This window comes from Rhineura floridana, chromosome 19 (genome assembly GCF_030035675.1).
Source record: "Rhineura floridana isolate rRhiFlo1 chromosome 19, rRhiFlo1.hap2, whole genome shotgun sequence".
In the NCBI taxonomy this organism is placed as follows: Eukaryota; Metazoa; Chordata; class Lepidosauria; order Squamata; family Rhineuridae; genus Rhineura; species Rhineura floridana.
Genome location: NC_084498.1, coordinates 19,384,536 through 19,401,221, shown reverse-complemented (window position 1 = coordinate 19,401,221; position 16,686 = coordinate 19,384,536). Strand labels below are relative to the sequence as shown.

The 16,686-nt window shown below is 47.9% G+C and overlaps 2 protein-coding genes across 6 annotated transcripts in view; both read left to right on the top strand.

The window, feature by feature from the left end:
* SEPTIN5 (septin 5) overlaps positions 1 to 10,953 on the top strand; it is a 74,232-nt gene extending 63,279 nt beyond the window's left edge. For all 5 annotated transcript variants that reach the window (XM_061602345.1, XM_061602346.1, XM_061602343.1 and 2 more), the window contains one exon: positions 164 to 10,953. In XM_061602345.1, coding sequence (XP_061458329.1) covers positions 164 to 220 — 57 coding nt within the window. In that variant the 3' untranslated portion in view covers positions 221 to 10,953. The remainder of the gene's footprint in view (positions 1 to 163) is intronic.
* Positions 1 to 16,686, top strand: part of LOC133373490 (septin-2) — a 481,091-nt gene that overhangs the window by 151,060 nt on the left and 313,345 nt on the right. The gene's annotated exons all lie outside the window — the stretch shown is intronic.

Genomic DNA, 16,686 nt, shown 5'->3' with positions numbered 1-16,686 from the left:
AGGGGGGACAAAATATTGGTGGAAAGGTGGGATACAAATGTATTAAATGCATTACACCTCTCTCTTCTTTACCTCCAAGCTGGGGACACAAATGGTTTAAATAAACAGCGTTACCTCCCTCTCCCCCTCTCCCTCTCTCTCTCCTTGGTTCTTCTTCTTGCAGTTGCGGAGAATGCAAGAGATGCTGCAGAAGATGAAGCAGCAGATGCAAGACCAGTGAAAGAAGGGCAGAAGGAAGGAGCATCCTTGTGGCTGTCTGCAGTTCGCCGGAATCGCAGACACTTTAGGAAAGGACTTTGCCGTTGCAAAAAAGAAAAGAATAGAAAAAGACTTGTGAGCAAGAGTGGCACCCACTCCCTCCCTCTAATTCAAAGGTAGCCAATGTGGTGCCCCTCCAGATGTTTCTGGACTACAAAGCCCATCATCCCTGACCTTTGGCCATGCTGGCTAGGGCTGATGGGAGTTGGAGTCCAGGAACATCTGGAGGGCACCGCATTGGCTAATCCGATCGTAGCCATGACTGTTAGTGGGGTGATGGAAAGATGGGCGTGGAGAGAGGTCACTGCAAGCCCTTTCCGCGACCAGGATATTCCTAGCCATTCCTACCATTTCCCTAGATGTACTAAGCTCTTGTGAGGGAGCATCTTGGCATTTAAAAACCAACCACGGTTTCTGTGGCATATCAATTTTGAGGACTCTTGTGTAAATGCACGATAACTGTTTACTCCCAACCAAGGTGCTGTGATCCTCCTCCTCCTCCTCCTCTTTCCAGGTCTCCTCCTTTCTGTCCCCAACCTTTCTGAGGTCATGGCAAGTTTCTGCAAGAAAGCCAACGATACCTCTCTGAACCAAGTGCTCCTGAGACAAACCCCAGCCACTCTGACCTCTTGCCTCGGGCGTTCCCCTATTGTTTTTTCTAGCCAGTTGGTTGGGATGGGTGTGTGTGTGTGTCTTTGATAGTTTCTCAAAACATTCCTGACTATTATTTTTTTTTCTAATATGAAAGTCGGCACTTTTTGCACTAAGAGGAGGAGGAGACAAACGATCTGCTTTTGAGGTATCATAGTACAAAACAGCGCCCACTGCCCTTGTTTTAGGTGAGTTAAATGCAACCCTTGAGAGAACTTGCCTCTCTTGCAGAGGTCAAGGGTCAGCAAGAGAAGAGTTATTTTGCAGTTTAGCATCATCTGGGCATGCTGAATCACACTTCATCTCTCGCCAAACGCAGAGCAAGATTGGATTCCCAGAGGAAGGTATGAATTGGTTCATGTGCTGCTCAGTGGATTCCTCTAGGGAATGGCCTGGGTCATTCTCTACCTAAACATGGAGCAAAATACGGTACTCTGCTAACGTGGGACTGTGTTGTGGAGTTGGAAGCCGGTTTCTTGAAATCTGCATTGCTTCAGTCAAGACCGCCATGCAAATGTTTGCTAGGTAAAGAGTTAGCGTGCTTCTTTCGTATTTTGTTCGGTTGCGTTGCCTCATTGATTTTGTAGTTGTGAGGCCAGCTGCTGATGCTCAGATGTTTATAGCTTTCAAGTCCATGATGCAGTGAGACAGAGAGCAAACTGCACATGTATGGAAATGGGCGACTGAAGTGAGAAGATGTGACTTATGGATGTAGAGCTTCACAGAGGGAACCAGCTGAGATCTGAATGGGAGGAGGCAGGTACTTCTGCTGTGTCTGGCATCAGTGTTCCCCCCCCCCAGTTTGAAGTCCTTTTTCTGCCATGGCCAGAGTCTATTTATAGATCTTGCACCCAAAAGTCCACATTCTGCAACAATTCTGTGCATGGTGTGTCATGAGTGGGAAGTGACTGGAGGCTCCCAGGAGAAAGGAATGTGCCATGCAGCTTTTTTTTCATAGCCAGGAGCCACCTTTTAATCCAAAACTGTGGTGCCCATTTTTTTTTCTCCCTTTAGGGCAGGGCTGGGGAGCCTGTGGCCCTCCAACTCCCATCATCCCCAGCCAAAATGGCCAATGGTCAAGGATGATGGGAGTTGTAGTCCAACAACCTCTGGAGGGCCACAGGTTAGCCATCCCTTTTTTAGGCTGTCCAGATGCAAAGGAGAGATGGGGCTCCTGATTTTCTAATATATAGAAACGGATGTTTTCACAGGAGCAACTTGGCATGGCAGGCATGCAAAAACCATAACATCTGCCCCTATCCAAATATGATCTCTTTTGCGCAGTTCTACAGATAAAGGAGCACTGTTCTCCTTTGTGGGGAGGGGGGAACATTCTGTTTCTTTTTCTATCATCTTAAAAATAAAATGAAATTAAACAGAGTATCGTGCCGCAGCTGACTTGCTTTAGATTAGGACAGATGTGGGGAACCTTAGGCCCTCCAGATAAATACTCAAGTATTGATTTATTATTAAATTTGTATCTCGCCCTTCCTCCCAAAGGAGCCCAGGGTGGCAAACAGCACACTATAAAAAAATCTCAACAACAGGGCCAGTACAGATGCAGACCGGGAAAGATCTGTACTGGAAAGCCTTGTTGGAAGAGGCAGATCTTCAGCAGGCACCGAAAAGACCACAGAGGCAGCGTCTGTTTAATATTTAAGGGAGGGAATTCCAAAGGGTAGGTGCCACCACTCTAAAGGGCCGACTCCTATATTATGTGGCACGGGCCTTCTGATAAGATGGTGTTTGCAGGAGGCCCTGCAATAATCAGTTAGCCAATGCCCATCATCCCTGGCCATTGGGCATGCCTGCTGGGATTGATGGGAGTTGTAGCTCAGCAACATCTGGAGGGCTAAAGGCCTCCCACACCTGGGTTAGGACTTGACCCACCAGCTAAAGACCAACAGTGTCATTGGTGCAAGGGGCATAGCAACATCATTGCCTGGATGTTCCCCTTCCCCGCCCAAATACTGCCTAGGTGTCTTTAGACATACCTCTGACAGGGCTACCAACATGCTGACTTTTTCCTTTTCTTACTGAAAGTGAAACTTCTCAGGGTTCCACGTTTCAGCCTTACTTGATACCTCAGCCCCACCCAGCTAACGCCTAGTGGAAATCCTGACAAGCCAGAGAGAGTCTAGATTTGTTATTTTGGCTAGGGGAAGTCTCAATGCTGCACTCGGGAAGGGCCGGCCCTTCCGCTGGTCGGAGTGATGCTTCTGCCTCAGGTGGATTCTGGGGGCAGGGAGTGACAGTGAGGTGCCAGAGAACAGAGCCGTGCATAGCCCTTACTTAGCTAGCCTCCTGCCCTTGGTGCTCCATCACCAAGATTCAGCTGCCAGGTCCATCAGGTTTGGTATGTGGAATGGGGGAACTACAGTGGCCGACAGTGGTGGCCGGTGGCTCCATGTCAGTGGGGCAGTGGGATCCACTCCGGGTTTTAGTCCGAACTGGTGCCCACTGGGAGTGGTAGGGCGGAAGGCCGAGTGGCCAATCGTATGTGGAGCCAGAGCTAATGGCAGGCAGAGTCAGCACCAATGACAAAATCTTAATTTTGTCTCCACCCTCCTGAATTCTACAGACAAGGAGGACAATGACAGCCAGGGCCACCCAGAGTGGTTTAACAACCAGTCCCTCTTTCTAGGGAACTCTGAGACCTCTCTCTCTGTGAGGGGAAGGGGGTCTTCTAACACCTCCCATCACCCTCCGGTTCCCAGCATTCTTTGGGAGAAGCCATGATCATTTAAAGTGATGAAGGAATGAATGAATGATTTATTATGGTTACAGACCAAAAGATTAAAAGCAGTATAAAAAGCCACAAAAATTAAAATACATATAAAACACAACTGCTGAAAATTACTACAAACCAGAGAAATACAGATTAAGTAGTTTCTTAGTCAGAAGACTGGCAGCATTTTTTCCTAATTTGCACTGTGATAAAAAAAACAACCCAACAACTTTGTGACACTTTTGGTAACAGAAGATGACGCATCCCTTAAAACAGATCAATACCAAATTTGCAGAAATACTCCTAGGCAAAGCAGTTAACAGAGGGAAGATTAGCTTCTTTCTGTGTTCACAGTACAAATTAGAAGACACTAGAACAGGTTCAACAGACTCCGTTACACCAGCTCTGTTCACTGCCTGGGATCTTATTAAATCACTCTTTCAACAGTGCCGATGGCAGCACATTAAAGTGGGCAAGAGTAAATGCCATTGAAAGCGATATAAGAGCAGGCTTTAAATGGACAGTACAGATCTGACCTTTGTCTCTGTTTCTTTGGGGCCTCAGTCTGGGGGACTTGTTTCACGGTATCCCTTTTGCCTGGAAGGCAGAGGGAACTGTTGGAGAGAGATAAGGATTCCCTTTGGCTATGTTTCCCCTTCTGTGCTTCTTTAATGCTAATCTCACAGCCAGAGAGGGAGACCCTGTGGTTGTATGGTCCTTTCTGATAATGCAGTACTCCAAAGGAGAGCGAGAAGCCCACACGACCATGCGACAGCCCTCTGTGTGTGTGAGAGAGAACTAAAGCATAGCTCAGTTAGCTCAGGCCTGGAGCAACTTCCCTACAAGGCAAGGTTTTGTTGTTTGGGACTTTTAAATTTAGGGGGGAAAAGTGGAGGGCGTGGCAGGGGTATATAAAGTTATGCATGGTGAGCGGAGACTAGGGATGGGCAAATCCGTCAGTTTTGGGTCCTCTCTGTTCCACATCTTTTTCAGTGTAAGTTCAGTTCTCCCAATTTTGATATCAGGTTGCAATTTTTTTTTTAGAGTCCTTGCGAAAATTCTTCAGCATTTCAGTGCAAATCGCCCCTAATATACACATCTTTGCATGCAGTTTTCCCCCAATATAGACATTTTTGCAGAGCAATTTCCCCTAATAAAGTGCATTATTTTCACCTGTTGATGCATGTTAATGCACACTTCACCCTAGGCTGTGCATATCTGTACACAGTGCTGGGATGGAAAACTGGCTGCAAAACTGGGAGGATGTCCATTTTCAAGTGATGGCTGTGTTCCGGGTCTTGTACTGTTTTGGAAAGTGCAAATCAGGTCGCCATTACATGCAAATTGAGTCGGATTCTTCCCCTAGTGGAGACGGAGAGCAGTTTTTCCTCCCTCTCTCGTAATACAGGAACCAGGTTGTAGTTGGTGAATGGTGGTAGATTCAGGATGGAGAGAAGGAACAACTTCTTCACATAGCCAGACTGTGGGATTTGCTACCACAATGCGCTGATGGCCGTCTACTTGGACGGCTTTAAGTCCTCCGGATTCATGGTGGAGAAGGCTACCATTGGCTCCAAATCATGATGGCTATATGGATAGGAGGCAGGCTCTGAATACCAGTTGCTGGGGAATACGAGGGAGAGAGGGTGACTTCCGTCATGCCCTGTTCAAGGCCTTTGATTGGCCATTGTGGGCAGTGGCGGATTTAGACTTGGTGAGACCCTAAGCTATATAAAGCTTGGAGGCCCTTTGTTAAAAAATTACACCATATATATATATATATATATATATATATTCAGTACACGTAAAATTTTAAAAGCCCCCCCCAAAAATTCTGAATTTTTTTGAGGCCCCTGCGGATTGTGAGGCCCTAAGCTGTAGCTTGTTTAGCTTATGCCTAAATCCGGCACTGGTTGTGTGAAACAAGATGCTGGACTAGATAGCAGAGAAAGAGTGGTGAGCATCCAATTCGATATGTAGAAAAAAGGGGGGTCAAAGACCAGAATGCTGATGTATTTTATGGAAAACTGCTTTTATTGCGAGATTTTTTTCAAAGAAGCCCAAACTGGTTTTATTGCAGAATATTTTTCAAAGAAGCCCAACGCGTTTCAGCCTGTAATCACAGGCCTTCATCAGGGGATAATGAACTTTTACAATGGTTAACCGAACAATTTTGGTCCTGTATTGTACCGATAACAATCCTCTTATACAATCTAGACTAGATAGGCCTGTGATCTGGTCCAACAGGGCTCTTTCTATGATTTGTCCTAGATTCCCGGGCGCTCCAGAAAGCCCTCACCTGAACTGATTCTGTCCTGTAGAGATGTGGATGTCAACATGCGCTCAATATTCAAGTCCCCCGTCCACCCCCACAGGGCATGCCAGCACTTTTTATGCCTTCTAATCGTTGACTGCTGGCAAAATAATAAAAGGGTGGCTAAATGATTGCAAAAAATGGTGACTGCAAGCAGGAATTTGCTCTCTGTCTCTTTCTGTGTGTGTAGATTTTGTGAGGCCAGTGAAAGGGCTGTTTCTTACTGGTAGTATGGGGTTGTATTCAACTAATGCTTTTGGGGGGCCGCACAGCCCACTCCGTCAGATGTGTGAAGTGTATCCTATGCGTATGCTAACTTGGCAAGCCTATGCGTGCACATGGTGTTGGGAGCATGAATGAGGTCCGTGGGAAATGAAATGCGGAACAGACGGTGATGATTAGCTGAAAGCAAAATGGTTACAGCAACCAGTGAACAAGGCAGGATGCAGTGAGCAATTGGCAAAGCTTGTGTTGGTGATGACACAAATATCCTGACACTGGCAAGCTCATTTACCCATGCAGCGCGCTGACAAAAATAGTAATCTGTCATCTTGATTCAAGCCATAGGACACAAAAAAGTACTGTCTGATACGTTGTAACTTAGCAGTTTCCCACAAGATCAGGTGTGGGGAATCTTTGGCCTTCCAGAGGTTGCTGAACTTTGTCTCCCATCATCCCTGGCTGTTGGCTGTGGGTGCTGGGGCTGATGGGAGTTGTGGTTTGGCAACCTCTGGAGGGCCAAAGGTTCCCCATACTTGCACTAGATTTTCCCTTTAATGTGATGTTGTTCAAGTATGGCCTCCTTAAGGTAGTGTCCTGTTAGTTTGAGATGCTCTCCTTCTGCAGGGTGGGGAAACCTGTCACCCTGCAGATGTTGCTGGACTACAACTCCCATCGTCCTTGAACGTCGGCCATGCTGGCTGGGGCTGATGGGAGTTGGAGTCAAAAACATGTGGAGGCCGACAGGTTCCCTATCCATGTCTTAACTGGTTTCTGGAATGGCATATGGACGGATTGCTTTAAAGATGGGTGCTTAAGAGCCTCTTTCCTCCAGCTGAGGGACAGAAGCCCCTTTGGGAGTTTCAAGGAGGGAGATGTTCCCAAGGCAGGTGGAAATCTCCACCACCACCCAAACCTGGCATTGCAACCACAGCTTCTTTCAAGAAGGGATGAGGTGCTATAGCAGGGTGGAGGACTCTGTGACCCTCCAGATGTTGCCAGACTCCAACTCTCATCAGACCCAGCCCAGTGTGGCCAATGATGATGGGAGTTGTAAATGATGATGATGATGATGATGACATTTTACATCCCACTCTTCTTCCAAGGAGCTCCAGGTGGTGTACAAACGTGGTTCTCCCCCTCCTCATAACAACCCTGTGAGGTAGGTTAGGCTGAGAGGCAGTGACTGGCTCACTGTCACCCAGTGAGCTTCATGGCTGAGTGGGGATTCGAACCCTGGTTTCCCAGGTTCCAGTCCAGCACTCTAACCACACTAGCTCTCAACAACAGCTGGAGAGTTGCAGGCACTCCAGTCTGTGCTGTGGGCTCCAACTTTCCCTATTTTCCAGGGGAGATTCCTATTTTCTCTTACAATAAATCACCTTCCCTATTTTGTACCTATCTAACCTTTTGGGGGAGATGCTGTGGTTGCTTTGTTTAAAATGTTGTGCATACGCATGTGCATTAGAGTTCTTCTGGTTTCACCCTTCCACCCTGCTGTTCTTAAAAGCTCACTGTCTACATGAGGTGTGGCGAATGCTGTGGCTCTCCAGATGTTGCTGAACTACAACTCCCATCTTTCCTGGCCATTGGCCACACTTGCGAGAGCTGATGGGAGATGTAGTTCATTGACGTCTGGCGGGCCAGAAGTTCCCCGCACCTGCTGTACATGGTGGCCAGGCATCCATGGCAAATTCATCTCGATTCTAACTTTCAGCCATGTAAAAATGGGCATGTGGGCATGCAGCATTGGAACACTGCTTCCGCCCCACCTTCACCCATCCTGACAGTGTATTTTGAGTTGCAGCTGCTCTGTCGTTAAGCCCAACCAGATCCATTGTAAGATTGTTGAGAGTGAGAGGAGTTAGTTTTGGAAGTCAGTGTAGTTCAGGCTGTTGCTGAGTAAAAGAATGCAACCTACAGGGCACGGAGAAGAATGGTCAGCTTAGAGTCTCCTTTTCATGTGACTCCTGTGAATGGGTCTCCATGTGATTGATGGGATACCAGGGCTCTGCTCCTGAGGTGGTGTGGCTTCCTCCATCCTTGATTATCCATGCATGGACATCTGCACAGATTCGGGGTGGAGAACCTGTGGCTCTCCATGTTGTTGGACTATGACTCCCATCATCCCTGACCATTGGCCATGCTCAATGGTGCAGATAGGTGTTGGAGTCCAGCTGCATCTAAAGAGCCCACAGGTTCCTGAAGCCTGGCATGGCTGGAGCCTACACCCATAGGTGATTGATTAGGGTACCAGCCCCCAGGGAAGTCTATATGCCCACAGAGGTCTACACATGTAGGCTTTGTCTATGCACATGTGGATGTCAGAGGTGAGGCTGGGGGGGGAGGAAACAGTCTATCCTCAGTGCCAGGACTAGTGGCACAGCCCAATCATCTCATGGAGACTCCTTCGCATGGCTAATAGGTAAAGGGGGCTAAACACATGCTGGTGAAGATAAGTAGTCTTCACACTGTGATCCTTGTTGGCGAAGAGTGCTACAAGTACACAGGAATGTCCCCTTTTTAATCTGTAAAATGTCAGAGGGTATGGAAACCCTGGGAGAGAGGCTGGATACTGAGGGCTATAGCCAGATGTTGTTGGACTACAACTCCCATCATCTCCAGTCAGCTTAGCCAATGGTGAGGGAAGATGGGAGTTGTATCCAACAACATCTGGGGACCCAAGGTTGAAGAAAATGGTGCTAGCGCAAGGGCTGTTGTGACAGTGGACGGGTAACAAAGTTGCACAGCAGAGGAATCCAACGCAACAGTTGGGCGAGCAGAAACTCATTGCGCAATCCATTGCACAACAAAGTGACCAGCAACCTGCTTATGCATTCTCTTGCGCCGCAACATTCCTTGGATGAAACATTTCCCCAGTGGAGCAAGCATACCGCTAAATTACTTTAACTTAGCACTACATTGGATACAAACCTTAGTCGGAAGGAAAAGCAAGGCTCCTTTTCTTGGATGGCAGAAGTTTCCTGCATCCTCCTCTTTTGGAAACATTCCAGAGGCTGTGAAATATCTTTGAATGAACTGCACTGAAATATCTTTGAATGAAAATGAAGGCCCCCCCACCCAAAGGGAGGCACTCCTTCTCCTAGCTTGCAGCGGCAGGTTGCACTTTGCACCATTATAAGCAAGGATCTCATTGGCGAGATGGTTGAGCCTGACTTTAAAAGGAGGGAAAGGCCAGGAGCGGCAGGGGGTGTCTTTGAGTCGAACATGAGTTTGAGAAACTCTGCCTTAGGGACAGCTGCCTTACGCCTTGCTGCGCTCGGCTGCGGCAGAAATTGTGGCGACACCGGCGCTTCGAGCCAAAGTCGCCACTCCCCAAGCTGTGCGTGGGAAATGCCAATGGTCTGTGCTGGCGTATAAATCCGGATGGGCTGCAATAGACGGGTTGGTTGGCCGGTCATAAATCAGTGCTTGAATTACGGGAGGGAAGGAGAGGGCCCCCCAGTTCTTGTCACCTTTAGTGCTGGCCTACTTAAAACATAAAATTAAAAGGCAATGGGGGCATGGCTAAAATTGAGGGATGCTGGCATCGGCGCTTACAGATTTAAGTTAGGGCCTCCTCCCTATCTTTCTCTCTCGCCACCCCACCCCCAGTTTTTGAGCTCTGCCATAAATTGTGATGAGCCGTCGACAGGGACAGGGGAACCCACAGCCCGCAGAAGCTGTTCTTAGCCTACGGCTCCCATCATCACCTGTCCATTGGCCAGGCCGGCTGGGGCTAATGGGAGTCAGAGTCCAATGACGACCAGAGGGTCTCAGGGTCCCTGCCTCTGCCCTAAAGCAACCGATCCAAACGAGTTTGCTGCTTCCTCCTCCTGGGTCTGCCTGCTCGCTCCTGCGCTTTCTCACGCCTGGACAGGCAGCGCGCTCTTCCCTGGGCTTTGTTGGAGACAGTACCTCTACTGTTGGAGGCAGGATGCTTCCGAATGCCAGTGGTTGGGAATCAGGCTGCCTCCGAATGCCAGTGGTTGGGAATCAGGCTGCCTCCGAATGCCAGTGGTTGGGAATCAGGCTGCCTCCGAATGCCAGTGGTTGGGAATCAGGCTGCCTCCGAATGCCAGTGGCTGGGAATCACAAATGGGGAGAGCTGTTGTTGCACTCGGGTCCTGCTTGCGGGCTTCACGTTGGGGCATCTGGTTGGCCACTGTGAGGGCAGGATGCTGGCCTAGATGTGCCACAGGCCTGATCCAGCAGGAAAGCTCTTCTTATGTTCTTATGAGATTCTCTGTGGGGGAGGGCAAGCCCATTGCTTCCACAAATAGCATGGGGGAGGTGAGAAAAGTCCTAGGTAGGCTGTGCCTCACTGGGGAGGCAATGAGCCTCTCTGTCTGTGCCAAGTCTCTGATTTGCTCCCACGACTGGTGGTTGGCTATTCAATGGTACTAGGTTTGTGCTTGTTCTCACAGGTTGCTAAGCATGCCCTTCCTCCCCCCCCCGCCCCTGGAAGGTGAGGAGAGGTTTGTTCTCTGTGCTGTGTGATGATTCCTGCCTTTCTTGGGCTTCCCTTCCCCCTCCCTGCCTCACTCATTGCAGCCATGTTGTAAACTGTGGCTTGTTGCTACAGCTTCTGTGACACCCGCTTTGCCTTGCTCTGTTCCGTATTCCTTTTTTTTTGGTTTTTGGTTTTGTACGTTTCTGTTGAATATTTTTTTGTCATTGTGATCAAAGCGAACAGAAACTTTTAAACACATCCATTTTATTAAGATTATTATTGTTGATAATAATATAATGTTTACTACCTGAACTGATCAATGAAGTAAACTAAAAGCGAAAAAACAAACAAGCAAGCAATCTCTCTTTGTTGTTGATCAATCTGTTAAATTAATATCCGTATCACAGGGGTCACTGATCTTTTGGGGCCCGTCGGCATAGTTGGAATTTTGAGGGAGTGCCATGGGCCCTAGTTACAAAATGGCTGCCATGGGGGTGTGGCATAACACAAAATGGTTGCGTGAGGCATGTGACACAACACAAAATGGCTGTCTTGGGGGGGGTCATGGCAAAACACAAAACGGCTGCCACATCTAAAAGAGCAGAAAAGGAAAGAGGAACACAAAATGGTGTGACATGCCCACACATGAACTGGAAAAAGGCATCTCCATAAGTCACTGCCATGCACCCTCTGTGAGAGAAGCTCTTTGCCCTGCTCTGTTCAGAATGGGTGTTTATTTTCTGCCTGCCACACAGCTGTTAAAGGCACAAGGCATCATCCACTTTGGTCTTGTACCTTCACTTCTCGCAGCAAGCTGCTCCTATTGGCACAGTGTGAATCTCTTCAACAGGGAAGATAAAAGAAATGCCTCACATCCCTTCCTTCTGATTGCTTAACAACAGTGATGAAGTGTCCTTAGCAACAGTCGCACTTCTGTACCTGCCTAATAAGCCTTAGAATGTTGCCTCCACACTTTGCTTCCCAATGTTTTTATAGATGTCTGATTGACTTCCATTAAAAAAAAAAAAGAAACCTAAGGGTCCAGCCCTCCTGCTGGAAAGTGGATGGGGGATGAATATGAAGGTGACCCAGGAATCATTCCATGTTCTGTCCCCCAAATGACCTTAATTCACCTTTAGATCACCCTGCGCTTATGGGAAATACTTTCCAGTGTAGTTCAGAGATTTTTGAACGTGTTCATTCCAAGCACTGGTCATGCTGCAACATCTGGAGAGCCACAGGTTCCCCATCCCTGTTGTAGCCATAGCTCTCTGCCGCAGACGTTTGCTTTCCCAACAATTGCATAAAAGGCAATGAAGTTGGGAACAGGGATGTGATGGAGGGGGCAGACTCATTGGCTTATCTCTGCTCTGCCTATTTATTTATTTATTACATTTCTATCCCGCCCTTCTTCCCAAAGGAGCCCATAAGGCTTGAGTGCCTGGAGAGAGCTAGACTCTCTGGTGAATGTTGGGGCCAAGTGATTTGAGAGCTCTAAATGTCCGCAACCTCCCAGGCTGGGTCTGGAGAACAGCAGGAAGCAAGTCCACATACTTGAGCATTGGTATAATTGGCCTGTGTCAGGAAGGCAATACTCTGCACCAAGCTCAATCCCCTGGACTGTAGTCTAGCTTCCATTTTGGGGAATGAGTGGTGGAAGAGCTGGACAGGTGTTTTCTGGTGACGGCTCCCTGCAATGCAGCATTAGATCCTGAAAAAACCCAAGTCCACAAAGACGAGCAAGGGGAATTGCTTTCATCCGTCTTCCTCTCTCGCAAAGGCCTATGGACCACAATTACTTCAGCCCTGCTCAGAACCAGAGTGTTGGCTCACTCATGAAACCATTTGCCAATCACTGTCAATCATGGTAAGTAAGCATGATCCAGGTTTTATTGTGAATTAGTTTTTCTTTTGTGGGAAGATGAGCAGTGAACGTCTTATGTTATTGGGTGTCATACAAATGCAATCAATAAAACTTTTTTCAGTCCAAGGGCCACATTCCCTTCTGGACAACCTTCTGGGGGCCACCTCCTAGATAAAAGTGGGCAGGGCAACAAATGTGAAGTTTACCTTTGTACAGTAGGCTGCTTTCTATTAGGGACGGTTGGATCTGTCAGTTTCTGTTCCTCCCCAGTTTCTTATTTTTTCCACTCTTAAAAGTCCAGTTTGTGAATTTCTTTTTAACAACAAGTCCTCATGAAAATTCGGCAGCATTTTAAGGCAAATTCCTCCTAATATACACATGCTTGTATGCAATTTGGCCTAGTACACATTTTCACAGAGCAATTAATCCTTATAAAATGCAGTGTTGTATGCTATTTTCTTGAATATCTGCATTTTTTGCAGATATAAATGGAGTTTTGTAGACATTACTAGTCTGGAGTTTTGTAGACATTACTAGTCTGGAGTTTTGTAGACATTACTAGTCTGGAGAACAGAGCTGCACAATCTGCAGAACAAATTTGGATGGGTAAATTTAGAACAAATTTAGAAGTGTTTTGGCTTGTGCATTGTTTTGGAAAGTGCAAATTAGGCAGGTTCGCCTTGAAATGTCGCCTGACTAGAATTTCTCCCCCCCCTCTAGTTTCTGCACACACTTGCACACCCTTCTCTATCCTACATCAAGCAGGAAGCATCATCGGAGTTTGACTCATTCTAGCCAGGCACAAACACTCAAGGAAGCACACAGAAGAGGACTGGTAAAGGGTGTGAGCTAGTGAAAGGCCGGCAATGGCCATGATGGCTCTGCTTTGCTTCCAGGGTCAGACGCATTATGCTTCTGAATACCAATTGCTGGATACCGCAGGAGGGGAGAGTTCTCTTGTGCTCAGGTCATACTTATGGGCTTCCCATCGGGGTGTCTGCTTGGCTGCTGTGAGAACAGGATGCTGGACTACATGGGCCACTGGCTCGTCTTCTATTCTTATGAAAAGGTGTGTGGCTAGGGAGGGGATGTGGCCTGGGAGAGTCTCAAGGGCCAGGCAGAGAGGCCTAGAGGGCCGTGCTTGGCTCTCAGGCCTGAGGTTCCCCATCCCAGAATTATACAAATGAATAAATATGTGGGTGTTGTTGGTGTACTAGCAGCAATCAACTCCATGTCTCACCTAGTAGCGGAAGGAGCATCCTGTTGCAAAGCTGGCATTGGCATCTGACATCTTCGGGCAGATGCTGGGGCCACCAGGGTCCCAATATAGTCCACCCCGTATGCTTGCCCTGGACTCCCCTTAACAATTGTTTTCCATCCTGGGGCTCTACATAGCACCAGGCAGTTTGGTCTAGGCATGGTCTTAATTTCCCACAATGCCCCACAGCAATGCTGTGCCGGGGCATTGTGGGAAATGTTAAAGGGTGACCAGGCCCAGCTCCCCAGTGCTGCTTGGAGGTACCGCAAGATGCTTGGCTGCTGCTACTGGAGAAGCCTGCCAAGCTCCACTGATGGAGGAAGGGCCCCACCAGAGGGCATTTTGTCCCTGGACCCAGCTCTCTCCTTTGGGACCATCACAGGTACCATGGGTGGGTGTGAACATCCACTGACCATCCCCTTCCTTTCTTCGGAGACCTCTTTACAGGGCCACAGCCAATGTTTGTAAAGGGGTGTGGCACAAGCACTGATATCTCACAATCAACGCTGCTAAAGGCTGCAACAAAGGGGGAGGATTGGTAGGATGCAATTTCTTTCCCTTGTCTCTAAAGGGAACATTTTTCAGCCTGAGGACCACATTCCCTTCTGGGCAGCCTTCTGAACCACACCACAAAACCTCACCTGACTCCTATTGGTCACTTGCAGCCAGACCTTTACTCCGGCGCTGTCCAGGGTCCTGTGAGTCGGCCTCTCTTGCAGATGCCTCCATCCCCACCTGGGACTATAGGTGACACCTCTCCCTTGGGCTCAGGGCCCGCTCAGTCTTGATGTTAAAGGCCGACCTTGCCCTGGATGCCGACAGCCCATCCTGGTGTTGCGTAAATTTGTATAAAAGTTAACAGAGATTGTCGATGGTCTGAGATGCGTGTGTGCCAGTGTGTGCGTTTACCTAAGAAAGCAGACTTTTACCCTGCATGGAGATCACTGAGACTTAAGACTTAGTAAAAGAAGAAAAGCTACTTTATTTATAGAAATACATAGTAGATAGGAAAGGCATACCTAGTTCTAACTAACTAAGTTGGAGGCACAATGCCCAGGCTCGGGAGTTGCCCTCATGGCTCAGGGGAGAGAGAGCAGAGACAAAGGTGTCTCCTCTCTCTCGGACAGTCAAAGAAAAGAGGAAGGGAAAGGGCAGAAGGAGGAGAGGCAGATAAGCTTCCCTAAGCATACCAGTCCAACGACGGAAGGAATGCAGTCCGAGCATCACAGGTAAAGCTAGTCAAGCCTAGCCATCTGGAGGACCCTGACTCTATCTCCCTTCTGGAACATAAACGAAAGAACAAAACAGGAGTTGCTCTTGCCCCACTCCCAACACCTGGCTCCTCACCCTCAGATGGAGCCTGAACCAGGGTTGGGTCCAAGACCGGAACCTCCTGGTGTTCCTCCAATGAGGACTCCTCTGACGAGGGTTCCCCTGGCTGGGACCTGACAATGGGGCCAGAGGAAGAAGTGGGTAGAGCAACATTCTTTGTAGACCTTTGTAGAGGAGCCTAGTTTCTACACACACATGCAAATCCCTCTCTACCCTCCCTCCAGGCAAGCAGAAGGCACTGTCAGGGTTCAAGAGCCCATTCCAACCAGGCAGAGATGCTTGAGGTGTGTCCTGATGAGAGTGGGTGTGGCTGGCGAAGAGTTCCAAGGGCCACATGGAAAGACCTGGAAGGCCGCATGTGGGCCCTGGGGCTGAGGTTCACCATCCATGCTCTAAACCAAAGAAAGCTGTTGGTATCCAAAATGCCCAATGTTTGCTACGTTTTGGTCTCAAGTAGGGATGGAAAGATCTGTCTTTCGGTTCTCTCAGTTTCTCATTTTTCCAATGTTAAATTCAGTTGTCTACATTTCCACAGCAGTCTCAGAATTTTTTTTTTTAAATCCTCATGAAATTCTCCACCGTTTTAGTGCAAAGTTCTCCAAATAAATGTATTTTTGTAGGCAGTTTTGACAAAGGTACACATTTTTGCAACCCATTTCTCATCGTTTCACGCCCTTTTGCCTGTTATTTTCACTCACGTATTCATTCTTATGCACACTGTCCCTTAATATATGCATTTTTGTAAATGTTGTTTGGTTGGCGAACTGCATCCCAAAATTCTAACAAATGCGAATTTCGAAGGATGGTTGTGTTTCGATTCTCATATTGTTTCGGAAAGTGCGAACTTGATAAATTCTGCTTGAAATGCGAACCGAATCAAAATTCTCACCCATCCCTAGTCTCAGGTCTGGCTAGGTTTGTAAATCCAGCCCTGTGCACAGTGCTGCTCATCTCTTCCATGGCACATTTCCTTCTTTCACAGGATGTGGCGAAACTCCATTCTTAAATAAGGATGCCATGTGGTTTTGGCTGCTGAGTCATCAGGCCCTCGTATCATTCCTGCCCTCACCCCTGTCTCGTGGGATTAGACACACATTCGTTCATCATGAGTCTCCGTCCCGAGTAAACTATTAAGAGGGATCATGTGCAGAAAGCCTCTGCAGATCTGTTGCACTTGTTACAATATATGAAGCCGCACTTTTCATGAACAGGCATAATGATTTTCCCATGCAGAGAGCCTGTTCCCATCCACCCGAAACAGGCTGTTTGAATGGCAGGCCCAAGATATATTTGTATCAAATTCCCTTGCAGAGTAATAGGCTAGCCATAAACAATGAGCCTTTGAGCAGGGATGAGAGGAACCTGTGACCTTCCTAATGTTGTTGGACCACAACTCCCATTATTCCTGGCCACTGGCCACATTGGCTGAGGCTGATGGGAGTTGGAGTCCAACATCTGGAGGGTCCCCGGGTCCCCATCCCTGTGCTAGAGAGTAAGCCGCATTTGGAACTTTCTTCTGAATCAGCGTGCAAAGGTTTGCACTGGTAGTGACCTATACAGAACCTTTGCTTTCTTATTTATTAATTACATTTATACCCCACCTTTCTTT